A 13,279-nucleotide genomic window follows, 5' to 3' on the forward strand; every position below is an offset into this window, starting at 1 on the left:
TTCAGCATGAGCTCCAATGATGTAAAAAAAAGTCTTGTGAGTAGCCAACGGGAGACTTGTTCGCTCAGAAGGTGTCTTAATTAGAGACATTTTTTGCTCAAACCAATCTCCTACCAGTATCTTGTGAGACTTTGTTTTACAAGTTGCACTCATGTCCAGAAAAAGTCACATAAGATATCAACAATAATTTCATAAAATTTCAATTGAACTCTCTAAATTTCAGAAGAAAAATGGTGCAATTTCTTACCCCCTCTTCTATAGATGAGTTGGGCAACCAACTATTTGGAAGCTAGCACAAGACAAAGAATTATGAGTTTCTAGTTGGAGAAGTTCACCTCCTCTCCGTCTGTCATGTCTGAACATAGAGTACATCCATAGAAGAAGAGATATGATTAAGATAGAGATGAGCTACAATGAAGGCTTGGCGATACATGTTATGCTGCAGATGGTACTCTTGGGTTCTGAAGTGAAGAGTTGTAGGTGGATTGTGTGGGTTCGTCCTGTGAGAAAGAATGCGTTCCACTCGAGGGCGTCTCCCTGGATCCTGATATGGTGGAGTCTCTTGATGAGTGTGTGTGCTGGGATATGGTGTTGAATGCTGCGAAGAGGTTGAGGAGGATCAGAGCCACTGTTTTCCCCCGCGGTCAAGGAGGGTACTGATGTCGTTGGTTGCAGCGATCATGCCGGTCTCAGTTCTGTGGTTGGCGCAGAAACCGGATTAGGAGGTGTCCAGCAGGTTGATTCTCTCCAGGTGTTCGGTGAGTTGGCGGTTGATGGCCTTCTTGATGACTTTTGCAGGGAAGATAAGCATGTTGTACAAGAAAATGCATCAATGAATGCTGTATATTTGGTGGGCAAAGTTACAAAACGTCAACTTCATCTAATCAGGCTTTACAAGGCCCTTTTAATTCTGCAAGAGTTCCCGGTTCCACTGCAATTATCAGATCTGTGGGATCACTGGATTGGTTGCTGAAAGCAGGTGAAATTTGGGGAAGATTATGAATTACCAGATTAACAGTTAAATCAGACAGAAAATTACTGTGTCTCCTGTCATTTCTCAGTTCATTCAATTCAGAATCCGTGTTAAATCCGCATTTCTGGAGTTAACAAGACCATTTGTATTAACTTTGGGGATGCTGATTTAACATTTCCCGCATTTGGGTCCCTGGGAATAAGATCTTTATTGATTTTTTAAAATATTTACAGCTGCTAGAATTTTACAATATTTGTTATTTTTCAAATGGGATTAGTGAAATAATCAAGTAAAAATAGAGAAATGCTAGCAAATGATCTTTCACAATTCCCCATTAAAATGTTTTGCATGAAAATTCTACCAATTTAAAACATATTTTCAGGTGAGAATTTTACTGCCCTGGGCATTGTTACGTGAATGACACAACAACAGCCTCTGCTGCTTATGTTGTGTGCTTGTACATCTTTACTGGCAAAGTTATCATTTTGCACAGCTGTAAGTGATATAATCAGTTTTCTCTATTGAATAGCTGTTTAAAAATGTGATCCTTATGATATGGCATATGAAAATATCAGTGCATGGTGAGATCTCTCATGCTACTTTTGGGCTCTTGGTGAAAAACATGTGGACGGCACTCATGCTGAGTCATTAAATTAATAACAGTGTGTTAAAACAATATGTTCGACTTTGGGCACCCAAGAACTATAGTGTTGCCTTTGAAGATTTCTTTGAAGACGTTGGGCCCGATTCACAGAACTAACTTAAGACAAAATCCTAAACTTACTACCATTTTGGTATTGACAGGAGGCACGTACTCATTTTGGTATTCACAGAAGGCACTTGCTCATTTCGGTATTCACAGAAGTTAGGAGTCCTAACTTTAGGACTCCTAAATGCCTTCTGTGAATACTGAAAGTCTTAAAGTTATGATTTTTCTTAGTTTAGGAGTAGTAAAGTTAGGACTCCTAAATGCCTTCTGTGAATACCGAAAGTCTTAAAGTTAGGATTTTTCTCAGTTTAGGAGTAGTAAAGTTAGGAGTCCTAACTTTATTACTCCTAAACGGATAAAAATCTTAACTTTAAGACTTTCGGTATTCACAGAAGGCATTTAGGAGTCCTAAAGTTAGGACTACTAACTTCTGTGAATACCGAAATGAGTAAGTGCCTTCTGTGAATACCAAAATGAGTAAGTGCCTTCTGTGAATACCAAAATGGTAGTAAGTTTAGGATTTTGTCTTAAGTTAGTTCTGTGAATCGGGCCTGTAGGGATTTGTTAGTTGGTGCATTCCCACTGCACTAGCAACCAGCCTTGTGTGGACAGACCTAGGACATGCAATGACCAGTCCCGCCCTAGGAGGTTCTGCACCTTCACAATGATAGATGAAAAGGAGTGTTAAGTATAAATTAAGAAGAGGTATGGTATGCTAAGTACTAATCCATGGGTACAACACAGAGGTGGGTGAGCGGAGGAACAGATATGATTTAAAACACACCAGCACTTCCTCTGGAGAACATACTGAGAAGTACCTAGAGAATACACTGTAGCCACATGTGTAGTTTAGTCATATGATAAAAAACCAGGCTGATCAAACAAAACAAGAATAGCGGATTCTTCAAAGTGGCATGATGCAGTTTCACTTGGGTGAACAGACTCAAAATGTAACTGAAAGACATAGGGTATGACAATTGACTGCTGTACGTTAACCTGACTGTAATGGAGGTTTGACAGAAAGGATAGAAAAAAGGTAGAGTAGACATTGGTGGAGAAGAATGAATCAAGAGTCGGGTAGCACAGGTATGTTTGAAGGAATTTGAAAGGATCAGAGTGAAGCAAAGGAGTTGTTAAGGAACACAGTCACTATGGAAGACCGACATGATGCACAGTAGCTATCCATCAGCAGGAATAGAGCTAAGAAGTGGGCAGTTTGTCCCCTCTTGAGAGAAAGAGGAGAAAGCTTGTCAAAGGCAAAGGAAAATAGAATCATAAGGGAAATTGGTAATAAGTAGGAGATCTTTTTTATGAAGCAAAAAAAGTGATAGTGAAAAGAAGAAAGCTGAATCAGGTGGATTAGAGAAAAGTAGCTACTCTGTGGAGACCAAAGATGACCGAGTGAAAAGAGAGAATACATTTAAAGTTCATTGGTAAATGTGTAAGTCAGCATACTGCTGTGATTTGGGACAAGGTAAAGATGATTGTCCGGTGGTTAAGAAAAGCCAAGTTATTAGGAGTCACGGTAGGGTAGATATACTCGATGCAGAGAAAGAACTAAGGGCCTGACTTATCAACTATTTTGTGAGTCATAAACACTCTCCAACTCTCAAACAAACTTTTAAAAACAGAAGTAAACTTTATTTTGTATACACAGCCCCATTTCCTTTAAGGAAAACAGGATGCTTTTGTTTTTTTAAAGTTTACTTTATTGAAAGGCAGTCACGTCCTTGGTGGTCTGCTGACCCTAGCAGGCTACCATCCCTGTGATGGCTACCAATCGGAGGAAGTCCAGTTTGAGACCTTCCTCATTAATATTCTTGAGGTAGATAGGATTACAACCTACTCTGAATCAGAATTTACAAACTGAGTTCAAAATAGACTTAAAAAAGGCTGAGGCCTTATGCATTTCTATGTTTCTTTTGCTTAGGTCGTGGTGGTAATGCCTGGATCAGCCCTATAGGCTGTGCTATGTTCACATTGCATGTGTCCATCCCACTAAAATCTCAGCTGGGCCAAAGGATCGCGTTCATTCAACACCTGATGTCTCTGGCAGTGGTGGAGGCAGTAAAATCAATACCTGGATATGAGGTACTTTATGATTACTATCTGTTTTCTCAATTTTCTGTTATATTTAGTTTTTCCCAAGTGTATATGCCGTTAGCTGTTTCACTTCCACTTATGTGTTCTTCTTGCACGTTGTTTATTTTACTATGTCTTTTAAGTTCCATTGCTTATCGACATATTTTAAACCAGCTTTCTGCTCTGGTCTGTTTATTGAAGTGTAGGCAGGTTCTCGTGACTTCAAACTATCAGCAGTTTTCTGGGTTTTATTTCTATTCATTACACTTGGGTATCTATTTAAAGGAGAGATAACACAAAAAATAAACCGCCCTTATCCAATCCCTTCCTGTGAAACCTCCTTGGGCTCCCATTTTTAATTTTCTAAAATGCCGGGTGTTCTAATATCATTAAGCTGACAACTGAGGAGGGACATCTCTCACTATAACCAATCAATATAATATCTTTCTTGATGGTGACTGCAGAGGGGTGGTGGAAAGTTTGCTCCCTGGACCGTAGAAGACGAATATAAAGCTCATAGCTGGGGAGGTGGTCTTGCGGGTTAGCAGGAGAGGAAAAGTTGTATTGCATGTTTGAGAGCATTGTCCTTCAATGTTGATCATGCAGCCACTGTTCATTGCAATGAATAGTGAGTACTTGTGTATACATTTTTCGGACCCAATGAAAAGCAGTAAGAGTTGTCTTCCAGGAAGGACACACCGACAAGGCAATGATAAAAGTATTTTTTGACATACTAAGTAGAACAACTAGTCTGGGCTCTGAGCAGCAAGCAACTGCAAGAAACTTCCCAATGAACTATGCATAATCCAGGATTTTATATTGTAGAATATTTCCGTGTAGCAATGTGATGATACGACTTGTCATCACAACCTCAGCCAGTAAGACTCTACTTTTTCTCCTTCCCTTCTACAAAACCAAGATGAGTATAAATGACAGCTTTCCAATGCCAACTAACAGAACAGAGCTACACGCTGCGGCAATATCATTCTTATCCACAATTCCTCACACACAAGACTTGTGGACACAGACAATTCTGAACACTCAGTGCACCATATAATCCCACTAACCTCTGATCCCAGTCTCTGTCTACTCCAGTGGTCTTCAAGCGTTTTAATGGCACACCCCATGTAAACAAACTTATTTGCCCCTCCCCCACAAACACATATTTTATCAATTTTACTATGAAATTGGCAGCTCTAAACATATATTTAACAAGTCTGAAATCTCAGTTACGTTCAGTTACTCTTTCAGAAATGTAACCACATTCATGATTGCCAAAATGAAATGGGCAGCCCGGTCTTCCTAAAGTGTAAACGTATTCACAGTGTGCTCCTGTATCAGAAATGGTGAGGGGGGCTCTGAGGGGTATTTGGACCCTTCCTCCTACTTTAACAACCACTCTATGGCAGAACATGATTTACAAAAGATGTTACTGATGGTCTGTTATAGAGCTGCTCACTGCCACTTTCTCTTTTTATCCTTCTAAAATGCAGCACTGTTTTCAGCATGATGCTCTTCTTTGGCCAATGTCTGACCCCATGGATATATTTAGGAGCCCTCCACCAGAGGGGGTAGGAGAATTCTAGCCTCCTTCTTAAAACAACTGTCTTCCCAAGTATGTTTCCGTACCTCCTCTTTCCTGAAACTACAAAACCAACTTTCTCTCTTCACTAATTCGTCACATCTCATTAACACACGTGCTCCTTCACTGTTTCCCTTCTAATTCACAGCCTATCTGGATTGGTTTCATTTTGAGCATTGTCCAGAGAAACACAATTTCCCCATAAATCTCTAAAAAAACATGGCTCCACAAAACGTACAAGCTTTTCTTATATGTATGTACAACTTTCTCCTCATCCATTCTTCCAGTTCAGTTTGTCTCCTTCCAATTTATAAGTCTTTCTCTACTTCTCTTGACCATTTTGTTCCCCTTCTCACTTTCAGCTATCTCTTTCTCTAATGTTGTTTTTTGATCCTGATCCCTTTCTATCTTTCTCTCACTACCTCAACTATAGCCAACTCAGTAACTGAATTGCATGCGGTGTGATGGGTCAAAGTGGCCTATTAAACTACCTCCTCCACCCACTTGACCGTTTTTACTGGCATCTTAAGATCTTCCTTTATCATTCTACTCATCCTCTCTGATTTCCCTTTGAATTGAGGATTATAGACTGTCCTTTAAAAAAAAAGAAAATCTCCCCAAATTAAATTGCTCACCTTGAATTGAATTGAATTGAACAGAGATGTGTAGAGTGCACTGCGACTTCAAAGTTATCCTGGCACTAACGTCATAGAGAAAGCTTGATGGCGTCTTAGCAAGTCAAGGCAGGAGCCTTCCTGAACTGGAGCTCTCAAAGAAGGTGGAATACTGTTCCAAAGATGAGCAGCCCTGACTGAAAATGCCCGGCTGGCCATTCTAACATTGTAATATTTGGGAATACATAGAAGATTGGATTTTGAAGAGGTGTATAGTGTAACTTCCTTTGTAACAACATGGGTCCTTTATTGTGAACTGCTCTGAAGACAATGCACACTGATTTGAAAGCAGTCCGTTCCTTCACCGGAAGCCAGTGGAGCTCAGACATGACATGGGAAGAAGAACGTTATCCAGGCACATTTAACACAACCTTAGCGGCCATAGCTTTAATCTGACGTGGTCTTTTATGTAAAAAGTTGCGAGAGCCCAAAAGCAGTGCATTACAGTAGTCAAGTCTGCTCAAGATTGTACATTGCGCCACCAAACGTATTGCAGAAGATGGTAAAAAAAGATAATATTTGTCACAGATTGTGAAGCAGGGTAAAACCCGTTGTTATTGTCTTGTTGACATGGGCCTCCAGGGATAGGAGTCAAAATAGACCCCTAATTTGCAGATACGATTACTCGGGGGAAAACACCTATCTCAAACATATTCCTCTCAGTACCCCACCTTTACACCTTGTTTTTATTTCCTTTACAAACTCACAATAATGCATTGTTTATAAAAATATACAACCACGGTCACAAACCTCTCCTTTTCACTTGAGTAATTTATTGGCTCAATAACATTCCAGATCATCTTCTTCCAACTCTCCGCACATATTGATCTTGTTTCCATGTCCCAAAACCTCTCACGCCATTTTTTTAGCAACTGAAAAATGTTAATATTTAGTTATCCATCCAATCTTGTTGGCAGCATTGATAAGTAGTCAGCCAGTTTACCCCATAGGGCATTGATACTCTTGTAGGCAAACATCTAAACTTGTTGAATCCATCCCTGATTCTCCTGGTTGTGAACATTCGTAACAATAGCTCATGACTTGCTGAAACATGAATGCTTAAGCACTTGAATGCCCAAATTCAGTTATAAGTCTTTGCTGCATTACTGAATAATTACGCCCATTCATATTTAAAGAATGACATGCAAACTCCACCTAATACTCAACATCACTATGTTTTTGGGACAGGTTGGCACCCACACCACAAGCATTTCATTTCACAGCAAAAGCAACTGTATTGACATCAGAGTGTTTAAGACTAGGTGATATCACAGTATCCTTCTTCACCAAGCATAGTTTTTTTTTTTTTTTTTATAAACCTTTATTGGTACATAAAGCAGTTACAAAACCGGGCCTGAAACCATCACAGTCGGCCAGTAGTACAGAGTCGATCAAAGCAAATCAGTCAATCCACAAGAGTACAACAACCCGCCTCCCAAATGCCCCGCCGTAACTCAGGATAGTATCGGTACCATATCAGCACCAGGATGAAAGAGGTTTCTTTTAGAGTTTTAAGAAAGAACAGGATCTAATGCCGCACAATCCAATAATACAAAGGACAGGGGTTACCACAGCTCAGGATATTCACAGGCGGGACTACTGTAGGCAGGACGTTGGCGGTGACGCACCTTAAACAGGATAGACAATGAGCTATACAATTCGCCCACCAATACAGATTCATGCCCGCTGCAATATAAAAACGTTAAAGAAACATCCACCCCTGTAATCTGTAATACCAGGACGTATAGAGAGGAACCTGTGAGACAGTTACCAAAAGAAATAAAAAAGAAAGAGGAGAAGTAAGAGAAAGCCAAGAGAGACAAAGAATAAGAAAGAGGCCCTAGGAACATAAAAGGAAAGAACAGTAGTACCCCTCCCCCCTAACCCCCCACCCTGCACCTCTGCCAATGGCTACGGCCTCCCCCTTAACAGCGTGCCTGTCGCCCGGTGTACGGAACCCGAAATATAGAAGAAAGGAGAAATATAAAAGAAGGAAATATAAAAGAGAAAGATATATTGGGGGGTTCACCAGTACAGGCCCCCGGCCCCTCCGCGTAACTTACAGGTATATCCGTTCCGCTGCAGGACAGCCGAGGAACCCATCGACTCAGAATAGCAGTCGCCCCGCCAGCCCCCCCAGTTACCCCCCTGTCAGCATCTGAGGGAAACAATCACTATTTCGTAACCCAGCCCCACCCGGCCATTATCAGAAACATGTCCCAGTCCACACAAAACGTAGCCAACAAAGCACCAAGAGTACAATAGACAAGGATATCCAAAGAAGAGTAGGAGTTCTTCCAATACGCCAGGAAACGACACATTTCACAGCCGTTCACAGCCCACAACCGCCTCCCACGCAGCAAGACATAGTCCGGTTCAGGAAGAGTAGGCAGTTCAATTTAAATGGGTTGCGCGACGATGTCTGCCACAAGGGAGAGGGCAATAAAGGAGTCCCCACAGTCTCACATCCGATGGAATCCCCGAACACTCCATTAGTCCATGGACCAAGTTCCATTCCGACGATGCCCTTTGTAGCGATCAAGTAGACCCCAGTCACCAACGTCCACTCATCAGCAACGTATAGGGTCCCGTAGAGATACCCATCCGGGACATACCACAGATCGTAGAGGGAGTCACCAGGCAAAGGCACACAGTGAAAATACCGCATCAGGCTCTCTCATACTTCCACTTATGCCGGGGACTAATCGCCATGCGAACCAAACCCACTCGCTGTGCTTCCAAAACACGGGAAGGGGCTTCCGAACTCCACACTCCTTTTGAAATGCGCATCGCCATCGACTCGGGCGGGCAGGGTTCCATGAGGGTATCACTACCAAATGGGGCGCACAGCATTAAAGCCACCAGAGTTCACACTAGAGCCTCCATCATTTGTGCCATCCGGACGTCTCCCCGGTGGCACCCGTTATGATAGCCATCGCAACTGCCCCCCAGAGGTCTCATCTGCGCCATCCAGTGTGTCCGAACGACTCCAAATCGCCATGCAGCAATCGGCCCCGATCCGCCGAATCGCGGGATACAGGCAGCAGCTAGCGGGTCGTACCAATCTCCAGCAGAGAGACACAGAGCAGCGTCACACGTCCACATTTAGCGAGGCAGCGTTCGGGTGGGTGGGGGGGGGGGCCCGTCCGGCATGAGGGGACGGCACTCAGCAATGGGCGCTAGGATGTTGTTCAGGGCGGGTTCGAGCGCCCCCGCGGGTGACCGTGTTTTCCCGGCCGTTGTTGTTCCACTCACCACCGGCTACAGTATCACGTGAGGTCCCGGCTCCGGGACCCGCGTAGGCCACACCGACCGGGAAGCATATCTTCGTCCCTGAAGCTCGGAGAGCCGCCGGAGCGACTCTCTGTGAAATCGGTCCTTCTCCAACATCCAGGAGAGTGTCGGCAGAGCTGCCCCGACAGCTAGGTCCAGCAGCAAAAAGAGAGAGTCGACGGAGCCGGGAGCCCGGGCGGCCATCTTGGCCGCCGGCCTGGCTCCGCCCCGTCACCAAGCATAGTTATTTCTCCTACTGTTCTACCCTAAGCAAAATATTTCTCCTTTCTCAATAGCATCAATACAAACCTTACTGAAAATAGGCAATAACATTCCACACAGCCTCTAAACAACCTTCACTGGTCCTTGTTCTTGGGGCAGGATGCCACTCTTGTCATCATCACCAGATCTTCTATGTTGACCCCTCATCTGAGATGGTGTATCCCAGATACTCCACTTCTTCTAACATAAATCTGCATTTTTCTTTGATTAAAGCTAACTAGCACTTAATTTGAGTCATGGTTTACGGTGCTCGGCATAGGCACTTAATTGTCAACACTGTCACTTATGACAGTATGCCACATCGTGGCACTATTTGTATAATTTAGAGATGAGCACGATAGCAGTTGTTTATTAATTCAAATACATTAAAAATGACTAATACCCACTGCCCAATCCGTTCTTATAGCCTTGGGGGCCTGGAATAGTCTGAATTGTAACACTTGAGTGTGATGGTTAGTAGTTGTGTTGATACTGTCACTGGAAAGTGCTGGCAGGGACAATGGGTGGTGCAAACTGCCTGATGAGGGCCCTTCTATTTTTATTTTTTACAAATTAAGCACTGAAGCGAAAACACATTTACTCTTTATTCCCAGGGCAGGACTAATCGCCACATACATGTCCTCCCTGAAGCTTCATAATTTATTATATTGTTTTTAAATTAAAAATAATTTTCTTTTGGCCATGTAAATTTTACTCCTATAGAAGCTGTGGACAGCAGACCGAAAGGAAGTATGGCAAATTGGAATCCCTCTCTGCGGTGATGAAGTATGTTAACTTTTCTAAACTGGTTTGCAGTATGATTGCAGGGCATTCAGAATCTAGATCCCAATTCACCAAAAAATCTTGGTCCATTCAGCAAAAAGACAATCTTTTTCGCCCATAACCTTTCTTGTATTTCCTCACTGTATCACTTGGCAACCAACTTAATACCTTATCAAATGTACCACCATCTAACCAAATTTACATCTAGATGCTACCTTCCTTTATATTGACCAAAACTGTTCCACACTCTTATGAAAACTGTGGTTAGGTATAAAATGTGGGCCTTTCCATTACATAAGTAACTGATTTAGAAAATTGTGTCACCACCTCCACGTGCATCAACAGCGCATATGCTGATCTTCTGTTATGGAAGAATTCAGCTGTAGAGCCCTGTAGTCTTGCCCATCCGAGGCTTGAATAATATTTTCAAAAATTGTTAGGTCTCTAATGGTAAAATAGGTTTTCTCGCAAAGCCAAGAAAAATGCTGATGAGGCCGCTGATTTAAAGAAAAAAAGCTTTTTTTGTTGTGTTTTTTTAAACATTATATTCCTGCCAGTGTTTTCAGCCACTGAGATCAGGTAATACTGCCCTGTGGTACCAGGGTGTACACAGTAATGTCCATACAGCTAGTCTTTGTGTAGATTAGATTCTGGCTCTCATTACAGTTGCTGAGAAACAGTTTTTGTATTGAAACTCCACTGAAGACCAGGGGCAGTATTACAAACAGTGCCCCAGGGTCTCAACGGGCATGAGCGCCCGCTTTGTGCACCCCTGGGCACTTTGGTATTACAAAGGGGCCACAGACGCTTTTGTGGCCCCTTCTGTAAAACAGATAGCGCTGGCACTACATGTGTGCCAGCACTATCTCGAGAGGGCGTTCCCTCATTTGCATGGGGTGGTGGCCCCATGCAAATGAGGGTATCACTTTGCCTCTGCGCCCGAGCCGTATTATGGATGCAGGCTCAAAGGCAAAGAAGCGGTCAGGACGTACACTGAAAGTGTGCCACAAAAAGGTGGTACACTGTCTATGCTCCCCCTAATGGTGGCCCTCTTGAGGGGACAGTTCCATGGACCCCCAGACGTCCCCCAGAAGGCAAGTGCAGTCACTGCACCCACCTGCAAAGAGATCTTTCTCCATTCTTAAATGTGTTGGCAGGTTACCGCTTGCACCGTGAAACATGGAGCTGCTTTGAAGCAGCTGCTCCTTATTTCACTTGAATGGCCTGCCCCCAGGGCAGCACGAATTTGTGGTTGCCCTGGGGGCAGCGCATATAATGTGATACGGCGCGCTTTCCCTGTTTGTTTAGGCGCACCTATTTAAAGGTGCACCGTTGCGCAAACAGGGAAAGTGCAGCGTATATGTAATACTGCCTCAGATCCCTTCCCAAATTTCCAGACAAACACATGTTCATAAGTGGTACTATACTCTAAACAAAACTCTAAGTATAATATATATTCACTGAAAAAAAACCATAGGTTTTACAGACGTTATAGTTAGGAATTAGCATTTAAAAAACCTTAGAAATTCATAGAAAAAAGCATAGTTTTCAGGGACGTTATAGTTAGTTGGACATTTGACACATATAAAACCAGAGAAATTCGCCTGTTATAGTTAGTTGAGCTAGCTATAACTCACGCGCCTGCAATGCACTGCTGATGACATCACATATTACATCACTCATGACATGGTCAGTGACATCACTCATGACATCATCAAGTGAATGTGTGTTTCTGTAAAGTTTAAATATTTTTCATATATATCTATGCCAAGGTCTATTCAAGAATAAGTCGATGTAAAATTGCCTGAATACATTATTTAGTAGATGCATGACTGACTCTATAAGTCACTGATTGAATGTATGTTACTGAATGTATAGATTATTGACTAGACTGTGTGAATGTCTCTCTTAGTCTCTCACTTGGTGTGTAAGCAGGTGCATGGCTTGGTGAGTAGCTACATCAGTGTGTATATGTGTTTTTCATTGATTGTATGAGTATCTGTATGGGGTCTGACTGTCTATGTGGGTGTGTGGGTGGTGTCTGACTCTGTGCATACATGTCTGAATGGCCGATTCACTGGTTCTATAGATTCCAAAGTGCATCTCAGAAGGGCTGTATAGATAGCTGACTGTGTGAACAGGTGTGTTGATTAATGAATTGATGTCTCAGTTGTATATATGTGAGTAACTATATATGTTTTTACACACTATGTGAGTGTTGGGGTGTATAATTGACTACGTGAAAGACAGTGATTGCAAGTGTCTCTACATACACAAATGTGTACATGTATTAGTGATTGTATAAGAGAGTAAGTATGTGATAGTATCTATATAAATATGGAAAGTGATGTGTGTATAAATAAGGCAGGTGTTGTGTATATATCTGCATAGGTGAGTACATGGGTGTATGATTGATTTTTGGCATGACTGAATAGATGTGTGAGTAACTCTATGGATCAGTAGCACTGTGTAAATGTATATATACGTGTATGGGTGGATATTATACTAATGTAATGATGAGTGACACAGTGTATGAGTGACTGTATCAGTGTATATCTGGCTCACAATATATAGATAGGAATCAGTGGATGGATATCTAGTATCTGGTATTGGTGTGTCTATGCTTTTCAAAACAGTAGTCTGTATTTTAGAGTGCGTCTATCAAAGGTTATATTACAGTGTGAAGAGGTGTGTCAGACTATCACGTGGATGATGTCATCAGTGATGTCATTTGAGATGTCATGAGTGATGTCATGAGTGATGTCACTGACCATGTCATGAGTGATGTAATATGTGACGTCATCAGCAGTGCATTGCAGGCGCGCGAGTTATAGTTAGCTCAACTAACTATGACATGCAAATTTCTCTGGTTTTATATGAGTCAAATGTCCAACTAACTATAACGTCCCTGAAACCTATGGGTATTTCAGTGAATTTCTAAG

General features: G+C 42.3%; 1 protein-coding gene across 2 annotated transcripts in view; it reads left to right on the forward strand.

The window, feature by feature from the left end:
- HLCS (holocarboxylase synthetase) overlaps positions 1 to 13,279 on the forward strand; it is an 862,037-nt gene that overhangs the window by 711,611 nt on the left and 137,147 nt on the right. For both annotated transcript variants that reach the window (XM_085621286.1, XM_085621285.1), the window contains exon 8: positions 3,613 to 3,773. In XM_085621286.1, coding sequence (XP_085477412.1) covers positions 3,613 to 3,773 — 161 coding nt within the window. The remainder of the gene's footprint in view (positions 1 to 3,612; positions 3,774 to 13,279) is intronic.

Source organism: Triturus cristatus, chromosome 8 (genome assembly GCF_964204655.1).
Source record: "Triturus cristatus chromosome 8, aTriCri1.1, whole genome shotgun sequence".
NCBI classification, from domain to species: Eukaryota; Metazoa; Chordata; class Amphibia; order Caudata; family Salamandridae; genus Triturus; species Triturus cristatus.